General features: G+C 43.8%; 1 protein-coding gene across 1 annotated transcript; it reads left to right on the top strand.

Annotated features, from left to right (window-relative positions):
• The first annotated feature begins 917 nt into the window (after positions 1–917).
• LOC144942718 (RNA polymerase II subunit A C-terminal domain phosphatase SSU72-like) lies at positions 918–22,986 on the top strand. Its single transcript, XM_078869580.1, has 5 exons — positions 918–1,190; positions 5,841–5,984; positions 19,557–19,696; positions 20,688–20,806; positions 21,655–22,986. Exons 1-5 carry the CDS (start codon positions 1,111–1,113, stop codon positions 21,754–21,756), a joined length of 585 nt encoding a protein of 194 aa, XP_078725706.1. The 5' UTR covers positions 918–1,110; the 3' UTR covers positions 21,757–22,986.
• The last annotated feature ends 4,541 nt before the right edge of the window (positions 22,987–27,527 follow it).

The raw sequence follows: 27,527 nt of genomic DNA, 5'->3' as shown, positions 1-27,527 counted from the left end.
CACAGGCTATTTATTATCCATAATAGAGTTTTGGAGTTAGATTGCGTAAATATAAATTTGTCGTCAAACCTGCTACCACCCGACAGAGCAAATTAATAAGGTTTGTCACGTCGACAGAATATGCCAATTCGTTACAAGTTTAGCATACCGGTGTGTTAGAGAGTAAATCCACAACATTTACAATTGGAGTATGACGTTTCGCCAGTTATTACAACGGAACGGTACGCGAGGGGGGGGGGGCAACACCACGCCCGACCGCCTTTGTCTCCCCAGTGGCGATGTTTACACACCGCACTGGGTACTCATTATTAATTTATTTTATTAGGTATGAGTTGACCTAGGGGAGGCCAATGACCGGTTCAGATCATAATCGTCAACGGTGGTGATGGCTGTGAGCGAGAATCGAACCCGGGTGGCCGGGTTCGTAGCGCAGGGTCGCGCTGACCGCTACGCCACCCCCACCCACCACCACCACCATTCCTGAAGACTGACAACGAACGGCGCACCCCCCACCACCACTTCCGGAAGTATAAAAACGAACGCCGCCCCCCCACCACCCCCCCACCCACCATCACCACCAACCCCACCCACCATCACCACCCCCTATCCACCATCACCACCCCCCCATCCACCATCACCCCCCACCATCACCACCCACCATCACCACACCCCACCCACCCATCACCCCCTCCATCCACCACCCCCCACCATCACCACACCCTCCACCCCCCCACCCTCCCTCACCACCCACCCACCATCACCAACCCCCCACCATCACTACCACCCCCACCCATCACCACCCACCACCCCCCCACCACCATCACCACCCCCACTTCCGGAAGTCTATGAACGAACGACGCCCCTCCCCCACCACCACTTCCGCAAGATTACGCAACACCCCCCACACCCCCTCGGTGACGTCACGCGCGTTCGCCATCTTAGCGTCTTTGTTGAGAGCGAGCAGAAGAGACGAGGCGGTCGAGACGGAGGAGGAGGACATCATCGTCGTGGACACGGGGAGGGCACCATCGAGGAGAAGCAGCAGCAGCAGAAGAGGCGACTACTTCCTCGCTTCCACATCAAATAAAGAAGAACACGTCAACTATAGCCATGCCTCCGTCGTCGATGAGAATCGCCGTCGTGTGCTCTAGTAACCAGAATAGGAGTATGGAAGCTCATAGTGTGTTGAGGTAATGGCCAATGTTGCGATGGGGGGTGATTCACTGTTATTTTTTTTTAAAGCTGTTAACGCGACGGAAAATTAAGTGTGGTGTTCCACACGAGTTTTTCTTTTATTGAGTTGTGTTGCGGGCTGTCGTGTACGAGGTTTTGACGTTTTAATAATCGTGAACGCGTTATGGCGCAGGATTGTTTCTTTCAATGGCTGCTGTTGCTGCTGCTGTAACGTGTCGTCGTTTAAGTAGTTGGTGAAGTCTTCTTGGTTCTTTCGGTAAATTCACGTAGAAGGGAAGTAATACAATAATAAAAACTAAAATAAAACTTAAATACTAAATAAAATGAAAAATAAATAAAAAATAAAATGTTTTTTTCTTATTATTTCCCTTCTACGTGACTTTGCCGAAATAACCAAGAAGATGAATCCCTGTAGTCACGAAAGCTTTGAATCGAAATTTAGTTGGTGAAGCTTCAAGGCCGTTTACGACAGCCCCATGAACAACACGACGATGCGTGGTTTCTGTACGACTGAGATTGTGTAACTTGTGGTTGCTTTCTTGATCTTAAATATTCAACGAATTCCCCCCCCCCCTCATTTAACAATAGATATGCTGTATATATTTAATAGAGAACATACGTTTTGAGAGAGGGGAGAAAAATACTTGCAGCCAAGTGTTTAATGAGTCGTACGTTTAGTCAAATGTGAAATCGGAGGCTGGGGTGGTAAGCCCTGGGAATTAATGTACGTAACACAGTTTTTAAATAATGGTGTGAAGTTTTATTGTAATACAGTACCCGTTTAGTGGTTGCCTGTTAATTGGTAATTGTGTGCTAAAGGGTGACGTTAAAGGGTATAAAGTAGCGTATGTATTGGGCCCCTTAACACGAAACCCATAGGCGAGATTGTTAACTACACTGCTCAGCTTTGGTGGAAAACGCCCTCGAATTGCTGTAACATTGCAAGGGGCTTCCCAGCAGTTGATATAACTACGAATTTACAGCGGTGAGATGATTGAGTTGGAATTTACTTTTATATTTAAAGAGCGCCTAACTATAACCTACAATGACCATTCCACAATAGGCTTTTAACCACGTTAACCATTAGTTAACAGTCACCCTTGGAAATCGCTTTCATTGATAACTAACCATAAACGTCACCATTATTACCATCAACTGGGCATGTCCAACGGAAATCTAAATAGTTATTTTCACCACTGATCTAATTATCGCCATCATTTGCCACACTATCCCTTCTGGGCCTCGAAGGTAAGTCACTAGTGCCTGCCTGGTTTGGTAGAATACACACAATGTCTCTTAAACAACAATGAAGATTGGTATGGGAACATCTGCGGTGTTTTAATGACTGTAAATCACCATGCAGGTGTAATTAAACACGATCTAAGTAACGGATTGTTTCAAGCAGTGTTAGGCAAGCAGATAGAAAGTATACAGTTCTGCAAAGTCATGCAATCACACTACAGTTTGGTATCTAATGGATAAATGCGACCGCATCTCAAGACACGTACATAGGTATTTTCATTTAGGCACCCTGACCAGAGGAATTGTGGAACATCTTAAGCCTGGACCTGAATTAGGAGCAAGTAGCCAAAGGCATGTTTCGGAGGGGTCATTTCGGGCCGTGGCAACAGTGTATCGGTGTTCACTGTCGTAATGACATGGCCTATAAACTTATGAAAAAGATTGGCATTGCGCTTAATGCTTATTAGCGAGTTTCAGATGAAGGCGAGTGGTGAGTAGTTTTAAATATCTGGTGAGTGGTGAGACTACATTGTGAGTTGAGTAGTTTAAATGTCTGGGAAGTAAGGTGAGTTAAGTGCAGTTCAAGCGAGTACGCTTATCGGGTGAGTTAATAGGTTTTTTTACGGCATGGCCGACTGGAATATTCGACATGAGTTAAACTGCACATTACTCTTTTTATACTCCTAGTTATTGTGGGTAACCAGTGAATCACTGGATAGCATTACTGTATAGTTGCCCGTAAAGTGCATAATACCCATTCTTAAACTATGCCACTGCAATTTGGTGATTTTCTAGTTTAGTTTGGCCATGTTTGGTTTCCTCCAGTGATTTGTCATAATGTAACACTGCTGCATCACGATAAAGCAGTGTAAATTGGAAAATACTTTTAACAACTAGAGGTTATAACAAACTTCTGGGCGGAACCAGACTCAATTTTCAGTCATGTCCTAAGCAGCGTCTCTTAAACATTACATTAAAAAGGTTCTCTGTCGTTAATAAGGGATGGTTTTTACATTAGTTGCAGATTAAATTCTGCTTTGGGAGACAAACATGCTTCGTCCAGTTTAAGCATGCACGTTAAACGTAATGCAAGTCACTTGAGGTGACACTTGTTAAATTGGACATTTCCTCCCAAATCAAGATAATTTGATCTTCGGATTATGAATATTAATCTTAGACTAGTTACCAAATATTATCTCTGCGCAGCACCATATGCCAAACACTCATCAATGTCTGCACAAAATAAGTGGGAACACTTCCAACTGCGTTCCATGGACCCTATTCATTGGTGTGGGTTGACCACGCCACGTCTCGCTTTTTGGAAGTGTTTTAAGACTAAGCAGCGTACTTTGGACATTAGTCAGGTGGTGTACACGTGGTCTGGACGCTTGTTTGTCATGCCCTTTTATACGCTCGCATTTCCTAGTAGTTTATAAACCGGTTATTTGACCAACTTTTAATGAGTAATACAATTATAAGTACAATCGTCTATATAGTACAAAGTAAACAATACGTTTTCCAACTGTTCACCTATAAAATACCGAGAATGCCCATATGCTGATTACATAATTTTTGTGGTGAAAGGAAACATTTAATTAAACCATTAACTAATAAACTACGATTACGTTTTTAGTAATGGGACAGCAAACCTTTGCATGGTATTGCAACCATATTCCATAAAAGTGGTTGTGATTTAAGGGTTTTATTTTGAATTGTGTAGGCAGGCCAATGTGTCATCTTATTTTAACCAACTTAATCCTATAAACTTGAAGTGATCTGTTTGTGCTTTCTAAAGTTTGATAATTATGGGTGCTATTTCACATCAAGCGTTTGGATTAGAAATGAACTAAATTGCAAGTGCCAATTTTCTGATGCAAGTTATTTACCATTTTGCCTACATTTTCAACATGCATTCATGAAGGCATCTTTACCAAACTATTAAACTGGACTCCAGATAACCACAAAAAACAGTTCTCTGCCTGGCTGCATGCCAAATAAAAAAGTACAACTGCCACTTTTTACATTACCAAATAAGTAGGTGTAGATTTGTTTAGGTTAATTTGGAACAATGTTGAGCGTTCTATTTATAAAGAAGTGGGCGTAAAGTTTGTTACTTTAATTCAATAATGTCCTGTAAAGAATAGCCGTCTTGAAGGGAATCAAAATTGCAACATTTGTCCTAAAGGGAAGCCAATATAACTTGTCTTTCAACACATGCCTAGCTAGGCATGTGATCACAATGGTTTTAAGTTTCAAGCGTCATTGGGCATGACAGCGCTTGTAAAGACTTTGGAGATGACGCAATTTTTATAACTGCCTAAAGCGTCAGACCAGACTTGTTTGCTGCTTTAAAAATAAAGTATAAGACACCATAGAGAATTATGGACTGTTCAGTTATGGACATTTGGTAAATTACCTTACTATATATTTTACCATCGTAGAAATATTCTGCACACGGGAAGTAGCAACTCCCCCATGAGATAAATCGGCAAGTACGCTGTCATTTTCAGATTGCTAATATAATCCGTAATTGGAAGCTTCCAATTTTGTCATCTCCAAGAAAAATGTAAATTATTTAATACAGAAGCAGTTCACTTCCAGATAACTTGTGGTTTGATGGTTGTTGCCCTCCTAAGTTAAGGGGAGTCGGTCCTGTTTAGATTAGGTAACTTTCAGAACCTTGCATTTGAATAGATATAAACATCAAATTCACTGCTAATAATCAGCTTTAGAAACATATAACGAATTCACCCTTCGTCAATTGATGAAGTACATTTGTGCGTTCATAATGACAATGCGTCGGTGACGTTTGACTTGTAAATGTGAAGAATATACACCGGCATATATACAGTACTGTATTGACAATGACCTGCGCAAGTAAGACGTTAATCTGGCGCCACCTGCTGGAAAAGCTTAAAATGACATGACCGCAATGTTCACGAAACACGATCGCAAGCCGTTGGTGTATGCGCAAGAACATGTTATGTTAATGGTCAGATATGGATAGGCAGGCTGATGCCCTGTAACTTTTATTTAAATAGTATATATAAAGAAGAGTTGATTTTTTTGTAGGCGTTTTTAATCTTGTTAATGGAATGTGAGACATTTTTTTTACATTCCACAAACTGGTGGAAAGGTAATTCCCTCGGCGTGGAATTACCAAAATGTACTTGCATGAATCATTTGCCTGGGAAGATGGATACGTTTTTATAATTACCCAATTTTAAAAACACAGGAAAAGAACAGGAATAGATAATTATCCGCTCCCAAATAATAGGGACTTTCAACATAAAACAAATTCCACCACTAAGCACAAGTCTGTATTGATATATACACATATTTCATGTACTGATTGGTGCTTTCATTGTTGTTCACCCCCCCCCGACCCCCTTGTGCCACCACAGTAAGAAAGGTTTCTATGTGCGTTCGTTTGGGACGGGGACGCACGTGAAACTGCCCGGGCCTGCTCCGGACAAGCCCAATGTGTACGACTTTAAAACAACCTACGAGCAAATGTACAGCGACCTGGTGATGAAGGACAAAGAACTGTATCCCGTCCCTGCTCACGGGCCCACAGGACCAATGCTCCCCCAACAAAACCACTGCCCCTGAGTGTGCATTTACTTTCTCTTAATTGTTAACTGTGCTTGTATGTGTGTGTTTTATGTACTTTACCACCTGTGGGTGCATTTGTTTTTAGATTTGTGGCAGTTTGCACAAAGGTAAGATGCCCGGTTTTATTTTTGTTCTTTTTTTTACTTTGAATTAATACCCCTCTATCCTTTATTACCTCAGTCGGTCAATAAAAGTGAACTTTTGAAAAAACAACTTTTTGCTTTTATGTAGCTATTAGTATTGGAAGAGCCAGGGAGTTGGTAACAGCAAAGGAGATCACGTGGAGGCTTGACATGGGTTTTTAGATGAGGGGGGGTGGGGGGTGATAGGATTACATTAGGGTATGGTCCCACAGGCCATTACAATTTTGGGCAGCATATTGACTACTAAAATGTTAATGGCAGCATTCGTCGTAGCGAGTTGTATAGCTTAGGATTTTTAATATTTGGAATAGGTATAGAGGGTTGAAGGTTAATTTTATCACCCTTTAAGTTTCATGGTGCTAATATTTAACGTAGGCAGAACATGCACACAGGATGAAGCAGCAGTTTAGGAATTTTATGGGGTCCTGATAGTTTCTCAGATGAGGCAGTTTCCCCTTAAAATTTTGCACCGAGTTGTTTGAAAATAGAATTACAAGCACTTGCATTTCAGCGGCAACCTACAAGCCTGGTGGCTGATGCACGTCTGAAGATTGGTTCAGACTCCAGAGCAGCGAATGAAGAAGAACCCTTCAAAGTAAGTTTTACTGTCCCTGGAAAGCTCCCTTCAGGGTGGAGACACTTTCACTGAGATGCCTGTCTACATGTACAACTAAGTTCATGTCATCTAGTAGACTATCGTAGGTACTGGCCCTTCATCTGTCTTTAACTATTAAAGCTTCAACATTGTAGCTTAAATTGGGTGCTCAATTTTACTGGTGTGGATATATGAAGACAAACCTCTGCACAGACAAGCCACCAACATTGAGCAGTGAATACTGAAGGCTGGATGTAAAAAATGTTGGCAGTTACCAAATTGTGAAGAAGCTAAATTAACGGTAGCTTTGGCCACTTTAATAGCATTTTTCAATCAAACTAATAATTACTGTGATCGGGTTTGATCTCTGCACTGCTAGATGAAGATCCAGCCCCAAGTGGTCACCTTTCATTGTGGTTTCATGATTAAATAATCTTGCTTTCGGACACGAGATCCATCTTTGATGGTGCGTGCATCTTCCGTGTTCCCTTGTTTGGCTGCCACTTTTAGTAGACCACCCATTTCATAATTGTCCTGCCCAAGGCCACTTTTCTTTCAATTTGACATCTCAAATTTGTGTTCTGTCAAGCTTGTAATTTGTTACTTTTGGAAGGTTCAGCTTTTTTTCTTAGTGTTCAATGTTCCTGATCCATATTATAGCAGGTAGTATACACTGATTTAAAACTTTATCAGTTTGCCACATTGGTCTGTTTAAATTATCAAGTCAGTTTTAATCTCGGTTTGCCTTGAACTGCCCTAGCTCTACAGCAGCAATGGCCAATACGTTGACTGAGATCCACAGTTCAATCGCAAAATATTGTTCGTGGATTTCAGGATAAATTCAAATACAAGCGTACAGCAATCTTCATTATTGCCGATGGAATAGAAAATCTCCAGTTTAGATTTAATCCATAAAATATTTTTCCAGTAGATGGCGCTAGTACTTTGTCTATTGGATATCAGGGTTAAATCGGGATTGGGTAATTATAGCTTTCTGTTGGATCGCAGAGCCTGTTGAGATCCACCAGAATAGACCACAGTGCTTGGTGCATTATCCACCGTTACTGCAAATGGCCAAGGTTCGTCCCTCCAACATCTTAAATTGTTTTAGCACTTGTTACTCATTTTGCTGATTTATCAACAGTTGCCACTTTTATGAAGTCCTCCAGTAATTTACGACACGTTCTATTCGTTTTTACGAATCTGAGATGGAGCTACACTCAATTTTCATGAAGAAACTACACAGTATGACAAGAAGACATGCTTTCAAGAAAGTTATGCAGTTATAGAAGTTTTCCAATTTTTTTTTGCAATACATAAATGTAGATATGACAGCACTTAACATCACACAAGTTGTGATTTTTTTTTAAGCGCTCAAATTATTAAGGCCAATCAACCGCGCCAAATAATTTACATGTATTCCACCTAATTCCCAACATTTAATCCATTTAATTGGGTTTACCAGTTTGATTTATATCACTAATATGCCAACCTTGGTAGCCTGCCAATTGCACCAAATTTTTCAACGCAAGTTTGGTCAGTCGGAAGCCTTTTTTTATAACGATAGACAACACCATATTGCCCAATTCGTGTAGTTTTTAACATTGGTGCAAGTCATTACAAACCCTATTGGTTAATTTCAATAGATCTTTGCAAAAGACCACGCAACCTGCCAATTATAGGACCCCATGATACACGTTGATATTGTTAGCCAGCTTAATGTCAATAATTTTAATACTAAAACTTGCTATGTGTGTTAACATACAAAGAGTGTATGCAATTGTACAAGGAAAGCATGGCTATCAGTAGCCAGTTACCAGCAAGTTTTGAGGCTGAAACTATTTAATGGCTGAATTGGTGTTTCCTTTTGTATATGGAATATGCCACACTAATGTAGCTGTTAAGGTGTATTTTCATTATAAGCACTGCCAAGAATAAAATATTACTTGCGTGACTCGCCCCAGGACATAAACAATTGCGTCCTTATTGTAAAAAAAAACCCCGCAGCCTTTAATAAATAGGTCTTAGCAGTTTTATAATGTGTATTTGGAAACATTGAAATTAAACATTTGTCCCACTTTATGGAATGTAGTTTAGTACCTGATTTCATGGGTTTAAGAACATAAACCTTGTGGTTCACCAAATGCCCCATACTTAGGGACCAAAACATTACGATGTGCCTTTGAAAACCAGTGGGCTCCGCATGGGTCCCTGTCCTCTCAAGCTTAAAAAGTAATTCAACCAATATCACTACCAGCACCTTCACAATCATTGCCACGCATCTTTACAACAACCAAGAGACCAAAGACCATCCCCTCGCCATACTGACTGGCAAGGCCTGTCGGTGAGCACCTATTGAGGCAAGCACGGCGCGCGGGTGAGTGTCGTCCACGCCACAGCCGGCCACCTTTGTATCTTCAATGGCAAAGGTTTCACACGTGGCACCAGACACTTGTTTAAGGTGGAGTTAATAAGCTCGAGGAGGCCCAGCGTTTTTGATATCACTCTCCACTCGTGTTACCCATGACCCGAGAATCAAACTGGGTTCGTAGCGCAATGCGCTAACCAAGGAACAACCCTTCCCGCAACAACCGCCGTAATCCAATGCACCATCAACACCAATGCCGTGAGGTGTTATCCTTCATGGGCCTCCTTGGCTGCTTTACGTGGGCCCCAGAGTGACTTGTCACCACCCTGTCTCAACAATTGTTCCCTCACCCCTGCATGATTTAGGTCATACCGTGTAGGTAGCTGGAATACTTTGAACGAGGGTGATAGTGCAATGTACAAGGATATCAAATTGATCAATTTAATTCGTGTGTGCTGTGGTTTTAAGTGAATCCTCATGGGACATGCAGGAAAAAAATTGACTCGGTGCATCTAGGACCCATATTTAAGTAACATTGTACATTATTACACTTTTGCAGTGTAATAGTGGTACCCTGATTTATATTTTAAAACAATGGAAATTTACACTGCTTTAAAAGGAAGGAAAGCGTAATTGGTGTGTTTTGGGCAATGTCTGTGCATGACACAAAAGGCAATTATCCAAATTATTGCCCATCACATCCTTCCAAGGCAGTTCTATTATTTTCGTTTTTGTTGTGTGATTGTGCACCACTGCCAATGCAGTATAGATACATACTTTAATTTTGATATACATTGATCATCTCGCATTTAACTTTTAGTAAAGTACATATTTTTAAAATATATATAAAGATGCAGTAACCACATCGTTAATGTAGAATGTACCTCCAACTGGCGGATGAGTCAAGCAAGGGGATGCTATCGCAAAGGTTGCTCGTTATGACCCTGGAATATATTTCCTGACAATCGCATCAGAAAAATAAGGGTAAATGGTGAGGTTAACCATCTCAGATTTTTTTTGCTAATGACGGTCCTAACCGATGGAAATGAACCATTGGTTAAAGTTGAGGAATTCAACAAAGACTGCAAAGTGCCACTGAAGATAACTGAGCAACAGGTCGTACACAGGTTGCAATGAACAATGGAAAAGAATCTGCAGGGATGCAACTAGCAAAACGGTATGCAAATGTAAGGAAGTTGAAAGGTTCATACCAAAATTATTTGCATTGATCATGAGCAAATTGCAGTGCTTTTGTAAATAATTGATAATGAAAAGAAAACGATGTTGCTATAGAAAAAAGTTAATTTGGCACATTACCTGACATGACGTGCATTGGAAACATGGACTCTGGCCCAACGTAGCATGAATTCTACAAACTGCAAAGGAGTGTAGAGAAATGCACACTGGGTTTTGCGCTGAGAAAGGAAAGCATGAATCGGAACAAACAAATCGGAGACTTCTTCACTGTTGGGGGCAAGTGGGCTTGTGCAGGACACATTACTAAAAGGGATTATAGCTGATGGACAAGATTTGGAATGACCAAAGAAGGAAACCCACTCGAGCGGATGACTGCGGTGGAGACGGCGGCGAGATGGGCTTGTATGCAGGAGCCCGATGGATTGTGGCGTCCCAGGGTGACCGTTGAGCGATGGCGACCACGTGGGGAGGACTTCATACAGCAGTGGGTAGATATGGCTGATGGTGCACAACTCAAGCTAATTTGGCACGCTTACCTATTGGCTTATGCAACATTAACAAAACCAACTTGCATTTAAATGTCTCCCACGTTACATTCGGGTAATAATTTGTTCTTGAGGGTCAAAAAATTTGGTAAGTAGGGCTGAAATTTTTTCACTGGGTCGTTATTTTCATTTGAACAATGATTTATTGGGCAGAGTATAGTACAGGGAAACCTCGTTAGTCCTATTGCATATTCCAAAAATATATTTAGGTCACGAACATGTTTTTGCCCTCTACAGGCATTGTCTAACGTTTTTCCAATTGTTACATTTTTTATCTGCCATTTTCTCTCCATGTTCTACTTAACGTTGGATGAGGGTGGTGTGGCATGGGAGACAGGAGATGTGTGGTGGGTGATGTGTTGGGTGAGAGAATGAAAATGTGTGGAGTTGGGTGGGAGATGTATTGGAGTGAGAGACTGGATGTGGGTGGAGTCAGGTGGGAGATGTATGGAGTGAGAGGCATGGTGCAAGAAAGGAAGAAATGGGCTCAGTGGGAGATGTGTGGAGTGGGGAAAGGAGACTTGCAATGCAAGATGTATGGAGTGAGAAAAGCACAAAGCGTGGAGATGTGTGGAGTGGGAGAAGTAGATCCAGCACAGACACGGGAGTGAGAGAAGCGTTGGAGACATGCAGCATCAGTGAGGGTGAAAGTAATAACGAGACCATCTGAAATACACATCCGATTAGCATGGTTGGCAACGTACAGTGCAAAACGTTCAACATGCTCCTGGCAGGAAATTGCATTCCCTGATCGAATGTTTTCCCAGATCGAACCTTGAGTTTTCATGCCCCCTAAAGAACGTTCAGCTGATGGTTTCTCTGTAAAATTCACATTACGATAGCATTAACAAAATTTTAAACAATGTGTAACCTGAATTCCAGTAATCATTGGTTTAGAATTGTGTAGAAAGGCAAACAAAGCCATGGGAGGGCTGATTACATTCAATTTTATTGAAAATGAGCAACATTTTATTATATACCCTTTTCTGATTCGGACTTATATTTGTCAATTTTTAATTAAACTTTGTCTGAAGCTGTATCGGCTCAATTGGTGATATAATAGAGCATTTAAATAGGCTTTGGAAAGGAACATTACACATAATACATTGCTTGCAGAGGCTCCACGACTGGAGTATGTTGATAATTTTGCTCCAAATGTGAAATTAAACTCCAGGATATGAAGCTTAACATGAACACAGTTTGGCCAAAGAAAAATAAAGAAATGCAATTCGCTCATCTGCATTCTGTCTGCATGGTGAAGACCAGCCTTTTTTAACATCAGAAATGTCTGGAGTTAACCTTTTGGTTAACTTTGAACATCTTATCAACTTCATTAGAATATTGCATTCTTTGAGGCATAGGATCCTGCACCACTTGTGTGGACCAGCTTGGGAACGCCTGCTTTGAATACTCGCTTCCTTCCCGTCAACTTGCCAAGACAATGAACTGCAATACAAAATCAACGCCCTCCAACTTGGTCTTGAGAAAAGTTCTAAGTTGGTCACCGCTTACAATTCAAAGCCGGTTTGAAGTGGTCCAGCAAATGCCCTTTCCATACAGTATTTGCATGCAAAGTTATAAACCTTAAAACATTTCATGCTGCAAACGGTAAGCAATTCTGGGACCACACAAGCACTATTTATGGACTATTGAGAGTTTGACGAAACCAAAAATGTAAACGAGCTTGGGGTAGAAATGTTAACACAGCTTTCTGGCGGAAAGTAGAGAAAGCCAACTGCACAAGTCCTGAGGTGAGGTTGATGTGACGAGCTTGCAAATGGGGGTTTCAGCTGAATCGGCTCCATTTGTGTTAATGCGTTTGACAATTTGATGGCAGCTTATTTCCAAAGTTAGTCTTGAAGCTTTAGTGTTAACGTGACGTTTTATTGCATAGTCAGGTTTTTTTTAGTGTTTGTGGATACAATTTATGTAACATTTACTTAAGTTGATGTGAGAAAAGAGAATTTATTATTAAATATTTCCTCCATTTGAGCATGCAGACATACACGTGTCGGCTGAATGAATAATGTTAAACTAAAACAAGAAATAATGCACAATGCATTAATAATGCACATGGCAACTGTTAATTAAAGTAACCGTTTAATGTGTGCAGGTTTGACATGTAGACCAATTTGGCCTTTTAAGCATTGCCATGTGAATGTGGGATACATATGTATGTTGCCCTTCTTCTGCACAGTTTGTAGCCAACGGTGCTCATTGGAGGTGCCTCCAGCAGTGGACAGTCCTTGAGACACCCTCAATTGTGGTGTCTCCATGGAGATTTGTTCATGGGATAGCATCGAACATTTAACGCATGTCCAGGCTCTAACGTACATTTCTGGGGCCCCTCCCAATACTCGGTGCAACAGATCGTTTAATTGGCAGCTATAAATTAATCAGCCCAAGCCATCTAATAAATATACATATTCACTTTTTCAAAGTTTGACTGCATCGGTTCACAACTAAACACCAGATTGCATGTGGCATATTGGTATGCTTGACTTTAACCATACTATAAGAAATCTGAACGTAGTAATTCACAACATTTTTAAAGAGCAGAGGAAAAACCTTGATCGTTTGCCCCAATATGTTACAAATAGGGAAATTAGTGTGAAAGTGACTTGTGCAACACTAGGCAAGGCAGTTCCTTTTGAAGAGGGGCCGCATCAGTAGGTGCCAAAGAAAAATAAATTGATGACATTGGGCAATTTTTTTTATTACTATTGATTACCCAGGAAAGCCCCACTGAGGCGACTACTTTTGTTTCGGAGGGTCCTGCCAAGTTTTTGCAGTAAGGGAACATTGTAAGTACTTGTATGTGTAATCCCAACAGAATAATCTGCAGGTCATTTTAGTATTGGTATGTTTGTCCAATACCATTTGTATCCCATGTGTTTTTTTGCTGTGGGAGAAAAAAACTGGAGAATCCAGAGAGGGGTTGAACACATGCAGAAGAGAAAAAGGATAGAGAAACTCCAGACAGAAAGGCACCCACATCGGGAATAGACTCCAGCACCTTGCAGTGAGATACGTTATCACTGCATCGCCCTGCCGTCCGAATATAAAAACACGGACATCAGCTGCATGACCTCTGAGTCACACAACAACCTTAACTCGTTATGCGTCGATTGCATTTTAAACTACCCGCTATCAGAATATTTATCCTGGAGGAATCGGTTGAGCTGTGAAGCTTTTTTTCACATGTCCAGTAGGGGGCGGGTCTGCAAGTTAGAACAATCAATACAATTGTATTGATACAAATAGTCAAATTTGATAAACATGCCCAAAATATCTGTTCCATCTTGTGCTGTAGGATCTTTTGAGTATTAGCTCTGCGTGGTGTTCTGTTGGTATTCCGGTTTCCTCCAATTTGCAAAACACTCTTTAGAGACGTGTTCCAAACATATCCCAGTTCACAGCTCGGCTGAAAAAGTCTTGCGACTCGGTTACTCTCCTGAATAAATAAATCCCATTGCAGGACTCATTTTCACACGACGGGTGTACACGTGTGTGATCACTGGTCACCTGTGCAGTTGCCATGCTAATTACAAATAGCATTGCATCATGTGCAGAAATGGTCCCATTCACTGAAACACTTGCTTATGGCCACATCACTACACACCAAAAGAGTGGGTTCTAAAAATGAGACGTCTTACTGGACATCTGTGAAAAATAGCTTCATAAGCTCATTGAATTGCTCCAGGATAAAGATTGTAAAATTGAAAGATTCTAAAAGGTTAGGAAAGTCTCATGGCTCACACAGGTAACCCGATGCACCTTTCACTAAGGACTAAAACGCCTTAGTTAAGTGCACTTGCTGTGCTTTTGTGCAAATCCCCAGGGCTATTTGGGCAGCAGGGTTTGGTCAATTCGTGATTTCGTTTTTTTATTTGAGGTTTCCACAGCCTGGAATTTAATATAAATCTGATTAATTGTGAAATACGAGGCAATAGTGGGGTGCAGTTGCATAAAGTGATAGCAGTCTACTCGTTTGATGTTACTACTTTATTCCTATACGGGAAAGGTATTGGGTGAGTGGCAGTGTTGAAAGATCGTTCATTGACAATTCAACATACACAAAAATCGCTATATACTATGTGATACGTTAACAATGGTTTCCTCTTTGCTCCATAACTTTACTGATTTAAGCAACCAATTTAATTAGTCCGCAAATGGTCTATTTGAAAGAAATCTCAGATAAATTTAGCGTATATTATTTTCTCACGACTTGAGTATGTAAAATTTTGTTCTAGAATTTGAACCAAACATTGCAAATTAAAAATCTGTGCCAGTATCAGAAGTGTTTTATATAATATTGTTATTTAAGGGTTAAGTAAAGTTGGGCTGAATGACAATTTGCATATATAGTACCAGCAATAGTAGGCAGTAGCTTGTACCGGGAATACTGAGAAATAGTAGGGAGTAGCTTGTATCAGCAATAGTGTAGTGTGTTAAAAAAATACACCGACACGCAACAAGTCACCTGCTTACATTTTATTCACCTGTTCGTGCGCCAGTTATCGGCACTCCTATAAATATCTGTACGGTCACAAATGCTTAACTTCTCCCCGTTATCCTGCACCTCACTTATCCTGCACGCAGCAGCTCTGCTCTCAGCGTCTCCACACACAGCAACTCTACACACAGCGTCTCCACACACAGCGTCTCCACACACAGCGTCTCCACACACAGCGTCTCCACACACAGCATCTCCACACACAGCGTCTCCACACACAGCATTTCCACACACAGCGTCTCCACACACAGCGTCTCCACACACAGTATTTCCACACACAGCGTCTCCACACACAGCGTCTCCACACACAGCATCTCCACACACAGCGTCTCCCCACACAGCGTCTCCACACACAGCGTCTCCACACAGCATTTCCACACACAGCGTCTCCACACAGCAGCGTTCTCACACACAGCGTCTCCGCACACAGCATCTCCGCACACAGCGTCTCCACACACAGCGTCTCCACACACAGCGTCTCCACACACAGCGTCTCCACACACAGCGTCTCCACACAGCAGCGTCTCCACACACAGCGTCTCCACACACAGCGTCTCCACACACAGCGTCTCCACACAGCAGCGTCTCCACACACAGCGTCTCCACACACAGCATCTCCGCACACGGCGTCTCCGCACACGGCGTCTCCGCACACGGCGTCTCCGCACACGGCGTCTCCGCACACGGCGTCTCCGCACACGGCGTCTCCACACACGGCGTCTCCACACACAGCGTCTCACACAGCGTGTCCACACACAGCGTCTCCACACACAGCGTCTCTCAGCGTCTCCACACACAGCGTCTCACACACAGCGTCTCACACACAGCGTCTCACACACAGCGTCTCCACACAGCAGCGTCTCCGCACACAGCATCTCCGCACACAGCGTCTCCGCACAGCAGCGTCTCCGCACACAGCGTCTCGCACACAGCGTCTCCACGCACAGCGTCTCCGCACACAGCGTCTCCGCACACAGCGTCTCCCCACACAGCGTCTCCGCACACAGCGTCTCCGCACACAGCGTCTCCGCACACAGCGTCTCCGCACACAGCGTCTCGCACACAGCGTCTCCGCACACACCGTCTCCACACACAGCGTCTCACACACAGCGTCTCACACACAGCGTCTCACACACAGCGTCTCGCACACAGCGTCTCCGCACAGCAGCGTCTCCGCACACAGCGTCTCGCACACAGCGTCTCGCACACAGCGTCTCCGCACACAGCGTCTCCGCACACAGCGTCTCCCCACACAGCATCTCCACACAGCAGCGTCTCCACATACAGCGTCTCCACACACAGCATCTCCACACACAGCGTCTCTGCACACGGCGTCTCCGCACACGGCGTCTCCGCAAACACGGCGTCTCCGCACACGGCGTCTCCGCACACGGCGTCTCCACACACGGCGTCTCCACACACAGCGTCTCACACAGCGTCTCACACAGCGTGTCCACACACAGCGTCTCCACACACAGCGTCTCTCAGCGTCTCCACACACAGCGTCTCCACACAGCAGCGTCTCCACACAGCAGCGTCTCCGCACACAGCATCTCCGCACACAGCGTCTCCGCACACAGCGTCTCGCACACAGCGTCTCGCACACAGCGTCTCACACACAGCGTCTCCACGCACAGCGTCTCCACGCACAGCGTCTCCGCACACAGCGTCTCCGCACACAGCGTCTCCCCACACAGCGTCTCCGCACACAGCGTCTCACACACAGCGTCTCACACACAGCGTCTCGCACACAGCGTCTCCGCACACAGCGTCTCACACACAGCGTCTCACACACAGCGTCTCGCACACAGCGTCTCCGCACAGCAGCGTCTCCGCACACAGCGTCTCCACGCACAGCGTCTCCGAACACAGCGTCTCCCCACACAGCGTCTCCGCACACAGCGTCTCCGCACACAGCGTCTCCGCACACAGCGTCTCCGCACACAGCGTCTCACACACAGCGTCTCCGCACACAGCGTCTCCGCACACAGCGTCTCGCACACAGCGTCTCGCACACAGCGTCTCGCACACAGCGTCTCGCACACAGCGTCTCCGCACACAGCGTCTCCGCACACAGCGTCTCCGCACACAGCGTCTCCGCACACAGCGACTCCGCACACAGCGTCTCCGCACACAGCGTCTCCGCACACAGCGTCTCCGCACACAGCGACTCCGCACACAGCGTCTCCGCACACAGCGTCTCCGCACACAGCGTCTCCGCACACAGCGACTCCGCACACAGCGTCTCCGCACACAGCGTCTCCGCACACAGCGACTCTGCACACAGCGTCTCCGCACACAGCGTCTCCGCTCACAGCGACTCTGCACACAGCGACTTCGCATCTCCACCGCTGCCCTCACCTACGCTCCCACAGACCCGCTCACCCGTCTGTCCCGGGCGGGTGGTTCAGCCAACACCCTCCCGGCGTCGGCGTGAGGGTTGAGGTCCCGTTGACGGCTGGAGCGGCAGCGGCGAGATGTCTTCACTCTTGGTTCCTGGCAACAACAACTCCCCTCGCTCACACACACTTCCGCTTATATCCCCCTGCGCATGCCGAGTCCTCACATGCTTCTACTTAAGCTGCTGCCAGGCTTAGTGCCAGTTGTCCCATTAATCTCTCATCATCACCCCCCCCATCTCCTAGGCGCCAACCTCCGGTCACAGCTTGGCACCTGTTTGCCCTCGGTTGCACCCGCTTAACTGTCCGCACCGCGTATTTCTCTCTACAATAGTAACTTGTACCAGCAATAGACAGTAGCTTGTACCAGCAATAGTAGTTGGGTTGTAGTTTGTACCAGCAATAGGGAGTAGCTTGTACCAGCAATAGGGAGGAGCTTGTACCAGAAATAGTAAGAGAGCCGCTTGCACCCGCAATAGTAGACAGCTTGTACCATACAGAGTAGGGAGTAGCTTGTACCAGTAATAGGCAATAGCTTGTTCCAGCAAGAGGCAGTGGCTTGTGACAGTATTACTGTCGTTAGATGGCGCTGTGCCCTCAATGAGACCAGTAAATCCCAATGGTGATCATCATCCAAGTCAGCACATTTCCCAACTCGCTGGCACAAACCCATAACATGGGTTTGAAAGATGTTTCCGTATACGATTTAATCTTGAGAAAACCCCCTACTCGTCAAGTTCCGATACACTGAAATGTATTTAACGTGCATTGACTAAAATTACACAACATTTGTATTTTAGAGGCGTGTCGTACTGGCTCGGGGGGAGATTTCACAATGGTGACGCATTTAATTTCACTTTTACAGTCATACGTTTGGCTGGTAGTATCGTGGCAATATACCTTCGAGTCAGTTTTAGACTGCATATTTGAGCAACATTTGAACTTTACGAAATTATTACACTTATATCGGTCAGTTTGATATAGTTTAGTCGTATCTTTTAGATTTTTCATGTTCGCTAAAGGTGTGTGTAAAATAAAAGCAAAAAAATATATAAGCTTAACAATATAGGTTTTTGTAACCATTGTGGTTAGTAACAGAATTTTTGGGACGGGCAATATACTGACACGTTTGGTGCCTTATTCTAGTGAGACGGCCTGTGGCCACCTTATTCTATCCTGCAGAAGGCTTCACAGCGTTTCGTGCAACCCCCCCCCACTGACTTGTATGTAGGGTGTATCGGCATATATGCCTACAAAAGAAATGTATTTTCTGGGGGAGGGTGGTGGTGGAAGTGAATCATTTTTTTGGGGAGGGGGTGGACAATTTTTGTAAACCTGTTGGATCAACATTTTACCCCCACATCTGGATGGTGGGGGGGGGGGTTCACTTTCTATAACTTGTTGATTCAGGCTTTCTGAAAAACTCAAATAATTTAGTTGATGGACAAACGGAACGCCGGGCTTTTATAATATACCAACTTCTTTTTATTCCATCTATTTTGGTTTTGAGGAATATGATACTGTATTTACATTTAGGGACAATGCATTCTTGTGCAATCGTAATAGTTTTTTCCCCCGAATGATTGTATCTATGTATGAATGGATGCGTGCATTTAAATTCAGGGTCAAGGTTGGGCCTTGCACAATTTGAGGCCTTTGAGGTACACCCTTGAATAGGTGGCATTTTTGTACGCATTGCTCCCAATACCAAACAGCCGCTTCCTTAACCAGAGGCACCACAGATACACGCAGAATGGCATCCTGCACATGCTGGAGAGGAACAGGCGGCTCAAGCCTCGGCCCGAACGCTTCCAGTCGTGCCGCGAGCACTTCGACATCGTCCTCACCTGCGAGGAGCGCGTATACGACCAGGTGTTGGAAGGTGAGCGACAGTCAACAGGGCGGTTATCACTTTTCAAAAAGTAGACTTCATCGGGGACTGGCAAATGCTTTTTTTGCATTTCACAGTTTGTCTACCATACGTCAAAAGTGTAGATTATATTTGCCCCCACATTTTACCTGCAATTTTCTTTATAAAACGGTTCTTAACTGGCATTCTTATAAATATTTATTAAACGGAAGACGGTTAAGACATTCTCCAAAAGCCATAGACTGGTGGAAATGTTCATCTATCGTGGCAATGTTCATCTAGATCAATGGCCATAAGTCCTACATAGGTCATCAATACTGCATGCCAACAGTGGTTGTCCTGTAGACAAGACTTGTCTCGGCCATGGGAATATGGAATTTCCCCTACTGAGCAATAAGGCACGCGATGCTCTGAGCACAGTTTCATCTTCTGGTGACCTCGGATGCCATAGCTTTGAAGCCCACTGATATTTCGATTTAAAGCTTTTGTGACTGCAGGGATTCATATTATTGGTTCTTTCGGTAAAGTCACGTAGAAGGGAAATAATAAAAAATAAAACAATAAAATTCTCACGACGTTTCGGCCACAACTCAAGCAGCCGTCCTCAGGTATTCTAAAGTTGAATTGCCAATGCTGCCGCCTGCTTTTAATGGCAATTGTAAAAAAATTGCTAAAGAAATGTATCCACATAGTTGAGGAATAATTCTACATCACTCCAACATAATTTACAGAATTTGTCAGTTCAATGAAGCGTAAAGTATTCTTCATGAATAAACTAAAATTGTAATCAAACTCTTTTTCTAAGAATATGAATGTTAACGTGCACTTGAGGAATGGGGTGCAGGACAGGTATAACGCATGTCCTGTGGTTTTTAAAATATTTCATAATGTTAAAAAAAAATACTGAAATATTGACCAGGCCTTACAAAAGAGGATGGTTTTATTCCATGTCTAATTAATGATGCCTCTTGATTCCCCCTCCACCCCAATTACCCCCCATCAGATCTGAACTCAAGGGAACAGGAGACTTTGCAGCCTGTGCACGTCATCAACGTGGACATTCAGGACAACCACGAGGATGCGACACTGGGTGCCTTCCTGCTCCTTGAGATGTGCCAGTGTGTGAGTGCACGCACAACGCACGGGGCCGGTTCACCAATCACTGCACCCGCAAAGCCAGTGACTAAAACCGCCCAGAATGTGCCCATTTTCATCAGACAGTAGAGATCTCAGCAGAGGTGCAGCCTGGAGGATAGTGCTTGGATGGGTGACCGCCATGCACACACAAGATGTCATAAGGGCTTGTAGTGGAGGGCCGCCGAAACCAGCAAAATAAATTGTTGTACTGTACTTCTATGCTTCCCCGCCTTCACAAACCTGCTCTGATCAGCGTGGTGAAATATCCCCACAACCCAGCGTGGAGAGGCCCTCATCCAGCAGCAGAGTGACAAAAGGCAGTTCAAAGATCCCCCGTATAGCCTTAACAGACTGTAGGGGCAAGTGCTGTTAGCGAGCACCTATGAAGGCTGGAAAGGTACACAAATGAGGGGGTGGGTGGCCAGCACCACGCCCGACCGCCTTTGTCTCCCCAGTGGCGATGTTTACACACCGCACCAGGTACTCATTTAAGGCTGAGTCGACCTAGGAGAGGCCCAGGACCGGTTCAGATAATCGTCACTGGTGTTAGCCGTGAGCGGGAATCGAACCCGGGTTGCCGGGTTTATAGCGCAGCGCGCTAACCGCTACACTACCGCTCCCCATAAAGGCAGTACGTGTACATGTTGACACGCAAAGGGCATTTAGGAAAAAGCAAAAGGTGAACAATGAAAAGGGGTCTTGGCCAATCACGGTTGGCCTGGTCATGCAAAGTTACGGTGACAATTTGACTTCTTCAGAAGTGGCGTCTGCGCGATCGTTGTTCTCAAACTTTTCGAACGGCGCTTACACCTGCGCACTTTATTTATCCGCAGATCAAGCTCACGGATGACGTGGACAATGACATCGATGAGCTCTTGCAAGATTTTGAGGACAAGTGTGGAAAGCCCCTTCTCCACACGGTGTGCTTCTACTGAGAGGGTTGTTGACGCATGCAACACTTGGGACTCCGGAAAACACTGTGTACAAGCAGCCATGCATTTTTGTCAACCAGTGCATATGTTTGATATGTATTTCATTTATGTATAAATTTGTAAATAGGAGATATGTATGCTGATTTTCTGCGATTGTCATAAAATGAAATGTAAAACAAAAAAGCAAGAAAAGCCATTGCACCATAAACAGTTATCTTCGAGTAGAGTTTACTTGAATTTACAAAAAATTTACAGCAATAGCTTGGAATTTGCCGGCACAATATTTTTTTTTACGCCGTTTGATTTGAACCGACTTAAAGAATTTCTATTAAAAAAATGAGGTTTTTGGTTCCCGAGCAAGCGGGTACTTAAAGTTCACGGTGGGAAGTTGCGCATCATTCTTGTGTTAGATGGGCAGGGATGTGGGGGGGTGGGGAACACGTGGACGTGACGTGTCAAAGGCTTTGTGTCGATCTCCATCGCGCATCTTAAATTGTGTAAATGCAGAGCTTGCCCGTTGAGGCGCGTGCGAAAATCTCAACTCCGTTCTATAAATCTTTGGAGAGCACTCGTGAAAAAAATGTTGGACAGGTGCAGATATTTAAAGATTTACGGCGTGGTGTTGGCTACCTAACAACGCAGCCTTATTTTTGTCGCCTTTCACCTAAAGTTCTTTGACAAAAAGCTACATATACAGGCATAATCAAAATAATTGGGCATGACTTCTACGTTAATGCTCGGGCAGACATTTGCTTCGCGTTTAACACCTTGAAAATGTTCCACAAGCCAAACAGGTGCACGGTGTGTGCTGTGGTTTAAATTGGCCCCATGGGCAACGTGACATCTGGCTTGATTAAATGTACAAAACAAATATATGACGAATATCATGTCAATAACCGATGTGTTCATAGTTGCATTTTTGCTTCTTTAAATGGCCAAATATTTGAGCAAAACATGGTGAAGTTGAACTTGGTTAGTTTACAGTTATCCAGTACATGTGTTTTTTGGGCAATTGGATCATTTGTTCATGGAGAATAATTTATGCTATTTGGAATCTTAACCTGAACACCACAGGTGAGAGAGCAGAATATACTGTTTTGCTGCATTACACCCTGCATTTTGTCTTTATTTATACAAGCCCACAATAATGCTAAAAGCTCATTTCCTTAATATATTTTTAACAATTTATGGCGTGACATTGTATTTAAAATAAATGCACACTTGAATATGCAATGATATTGTTCGTGTGTTTTTTTGCACATTCATTCTATGAGTTTCTATTTGTAGATACATGTGTAGTTGTGTATAGTTTGTCCTTCCCCGCACCTCCGATTATTTGGGGACATGCACATCACAGATCCCAGCGTAGATAGTGCTGTCCTCAAGAAGCTCCTGGCTGGCCATCGAATAAAGACGATCACTTCATCGCGCGCTTTCAGATGCGCTTCTGCAACCATCTGGAACGCTCTTCCCTCCGATATTAGGAAGTCACTGAAGCTATGCACTTCTAAATCATCTAGATTGAAAGCTCATTTCTTTAGAACTTCTTTTCGTGCTCAGTTTGTTGTCCTTTCCCCGCACCTGCGATTAAAACACGGTTGGCTACATACGGTGAGAAAGAAGTTCAACATACATGTACCACAATCATCTTGCCATACATTGTTGGCATTGGTATACAAAATAAGGCATTTCTGATGTTCCACATTTTCAAGCCATAGTTTTGAATGACTCTTTTAGCGTTTAATAAATGTATTATCCACCATAACTAATCAACTGCTGGAGGAAGGTTTTTGCAAGTCGTTACCAACCTCATGGCCCTGTGGTGCCACGTGCGTTCTTGAGTACGAGCTGATCTCACCACGATGTCTGTGGGCTCCTTTGGTCGCTATTCAGGTTTTTTTTTTCCCCATCGGCCATCGTTCTCTTCTAGGAATGCCTTGCCTAATTTCCACTTTATCTTTGTTCACAGTCAACAAGGTATCTGGTGATGGGCTTCTTTTATGAAAAATCTAACGCTGCATTTATACTTTTGGTAATGCGTTAAATCTTGATTTGAAGCTTTTGTGACTGCAGGAATCCATACTCTTTGGTTCAGTAATTCCACGTAGGTAGAAAAAATAATAGATCGCTTTGCATTCCGATCGAAACGTCGTGATCTATTATTTTGTCTACCTACGTGACTTTACCGAAAAAACCAAAGAGTAATGTGTTAAATGTGAGCAGTTTACATAATATTTGAATTTCGGTTTTCATGATTTATTTTAGTCTTGATTGCTAGAGGGTATGGAACCAGAATAAACTAAAAAGAGGCAGAGACAAAGGAAAAAAAGTCTAAAAGCTTATGTGCAGTCAATCAATCTTCATTTCACGTGCCAATATCGCCCGTAATAAAGTGGCATCGGTGCACATTACAGCAGAACGGGGCTGCGACAGAGGGCTTCGAGCAACAGGAATGGAAAAAAGCCCTGTGCATGTGGTGTGCAGCGCACACACTCAGTCGGCGACGAGGTAGTTGCAGGAGGCACCGTCCCTATTTATCTGTCCACACCAACTCCGGCCGCCTCTCGACCACGCTGCCGTACAGCCCGGCCTAGACACGACCCTGTCCGCGTTGCACCGACGGCGTCGACCGAGACAGCCAACCACTGTCCGGCCGCGTAATGATCGGGCGAAGACAGCAGCGACGAGGGTGACAAGAGACGAGTCCACTCCCAGAACCGGCAGCCCGAAGCTCTCGCTCTCCGCTGCTTTTATTTGACTCAGCGTAGCCTGGCTCTACCCTAGCCGCGCCTCCCTTCTCGAACCCACCAGAAGGTTCCAGGGGCCTCCCTATGAGGTCTTCTGTGACCCTTGCCCCAGTTTCTCCGCCCTGCCGGCACGCAACGGCGTGAGTGCGCAAACTGGCCACCGCAGTTGTCGCTGCTGGACAGCAGTCGGCGCTGTGTCACTACACTAGTACAGCACACCGGTGTGTTGGAGAGCAAATCCACAACATATTTACGTGACAAACCTTACTATTTGGCTGTGTCGGGTGGCGGCGGGTTTAACGAAACATGTTTGCATGACAAAACCCCCAAAAAACCTGTTATGAATGTACATACGAAATATGTGAATCCAAAAACAGTCTTCCACACGCGATTCCATGCGTGATTCGTGAGCTCAGCCAGTATCCATGCCTCATTACATCCCGAACGAGCTGCATCAATTCACATGGCAAAAAGATATACTCGTGCATTTAACATTATGGTTAGAAATTGCTTTGTAAATTGTGTCGGGACAATTCAGCACAATTCTGCAGATTAATAACAATATCACATTTTCCCGTGCATTCTGCATGCAGCCTTGCGTTGGTGCTTGTTACAATGCCGTGTGCCACAATGGTGATACTGGGATGTCTGTTGTTCTGTATAAGCCATATATTTGCACATATTTGCATTTACGTCCAACCTGCACAATGTTGTTTTTGTTGTTACATGGCTATGGAGTTCCCTCCAGTTAGAAAAAGTGCCAGAATGTGATTATATATGTGTTTTCTGGGAAGCCTGGCTCATTGATCGGTCAATATTCTGCCATAAACTGAGCACACATGTTATTCTCTGACTTTACGGGTGTGGTTTAGTCCCAAGCTATATGGAGACTTCGTCAACATGTTTTGCCCGTGGCAACCGCACTTTATTATTGGTGCTAAAATGTGACGTTTTTATTCCCTTTGAAGCCTGTTTAGCATGGTAAGGTTTCCTATTTTGAGGTAATAACAAAGAGCCCATAATGATTTAAGATGTATAAGTTATTTACGGGTGTAAACCTTCATCCCCTCCATGGAGATTCGACAAATTGTACGAGACTGGGAATTGATTTAAGAATCAATTGTCTTTTTCGTCTCATATTTACAAACTTGCTTCCATTTTTTATGTTTTCAATTAATGGTTTTGTTCGCTGCATTAACCCAAACATTACCTTATAATTTTCACAATGTACTGCCCTTTATGAATCCACCGCCTTCCAGTCAAGGTGGTTGTTTGACCATACTTCTCGATGCTGGTCTGTGCGGGTTGGTGAAGTGGAGGTGTTCACAACAATGCGGATATCAACAGGTAAGGCCCACTGAGCTGTAGAGATATTTTTTCAGAAGCGACCTCGCCACAAATGATAGCTCAACGAAGTGGCTTATCTTGTAGAAATTTATAGCAGCCAAATACTCTAAACGTACGTTGCTTCTAAATGTGAAGTGAAAAATCGGAGGACACGGAAAAAAATCCACGCGACCGCGGGGAGAACATGCACACTCCAAATATACAGGCGTGAAGGTCGGGATCGAACCCAAGATCTCCTGTATACCAGGCGAGGCAGTTAACATCTCACCACCGCTGCACCCCCTGGTCGCCAGGCTCACCACTCCTGGGTTAATTGCACAAAGTGCAAACCACTGCGCCACCACTCCATATCATATATATCATTTGCTAAATTCAAGAACCATGGAATCGTACAGGTATTGCGGTCTATGCAAACATGACTCCTTGTAAAAAGGTGTCAATTTTGTTGCCAGATATAAGGGTAAAGAACCAATTATCATATTTTTACTGGCAAATGAGGTTCCCATAGTGTAGATGCTTGCCCCGAGCTCTCATACTCTGATGGTGCATTGTCTTTGAGTTGTGCGCCTTTTGGCGTCATCTGGTCCAACCCATATGAGACTAGGCTCTAAGGAAAGCTGTCTCGGGTGTGGATCAATCAACTTTAAGGACAGTGCACATTATCAGAGTTATGTTCTTTTGTTTGTATTATGACTGCAGGTATTGCGGTCTATGCAAACATGACTCCTTGTAAAAAGGTGTCAGTTTTGTTGCCAGATAGAAGGGTAAAGAACCAATTATCATATTTTTACTGGCAAATGAGGTTCCAATAGTGTAGATGCTTGCCCCGAGCTCTCATACTCTGATGGTGCATTGTCTTTGAGTTGTGCGCCTTTTGGCGTCATCTGGTCCAACCCATATGAGACTAGGCTTTAAGGAAAGCTGTCTCGGGTGTGGATCAATCAACTTTAAGGACAGTGCACATTATCAGAGTTATGTTCTTTTGTTTGTATTATGACTGCAGGTATTGCGGTCTATGCAAACATGACTCCTTGTAAAAAGGTGTCAGTTTTGTTGCCAGATAGAAGGGTAAAGAACCAATTATCAATCGTACACGAGTTGATGCATGTATCGTGAGACGAAAGCATCCATATGAATCAGTGTCTCGTGGCACCCTTTGACAGTGAGAGAAATGCCACTGATGTATTACCGCAATGTATTCACATTGTGAACACGATGTGCCAAGGGGCAGTTGTCAGGTGTGGCATTCTAGTTTTTGACTTCACTGAGAATGCAAACAAGCCCAGAGCTAAGACGCGGAGTCAAACTGCGGGGGGTGACCAAATCGTTTGAATGAATATAATTAAACGTGAATGTCCAAAGATGACACAACTAAAGAAGACATTAATTAAAACGCATCGTTGGCATGGATGCAGTAGGACAATACAGATAATACAGCAGCACTTTAGCACGGATATATATAACATTGTTTAGCAATAATATATATATTTTTAGGTTAGATCGCGTAAATATATAAATGTGTCGTTTGCCACATAAACAGAACATACCAATTCGCTATTAGTAGAGCACACCAGTGCATTGGAAAGCAAATTCACAACATTTACAATCCAAGTACTCAGCTTGTAAATGTTGTCGATTTGCTCTCCAATGGCACGTTCTGTTAACGTGACAAACCTTACT

Source organism: Lampetra fluviatilis, chromosome 28 (genome assembly GCF_964198595.1).
Source record: "Lampetra fluviatilis chromosome 28, kcLamFluv1.1, whole genome shotgun sequence".
NCBI classification, from domain to species: domain Eukaryota; kingdom Metazoa; phylum Chordata; class Hyperoartia; order Petromyzontiformes; family Petromyzontidae; genus Lampetra; species Lampetra fluviatilis.
The sequence above is the reverse complement of the archived record's forward strand: the minus strand, read 5'-3'. Positions and strand labels throughout refer to the sequence as shown.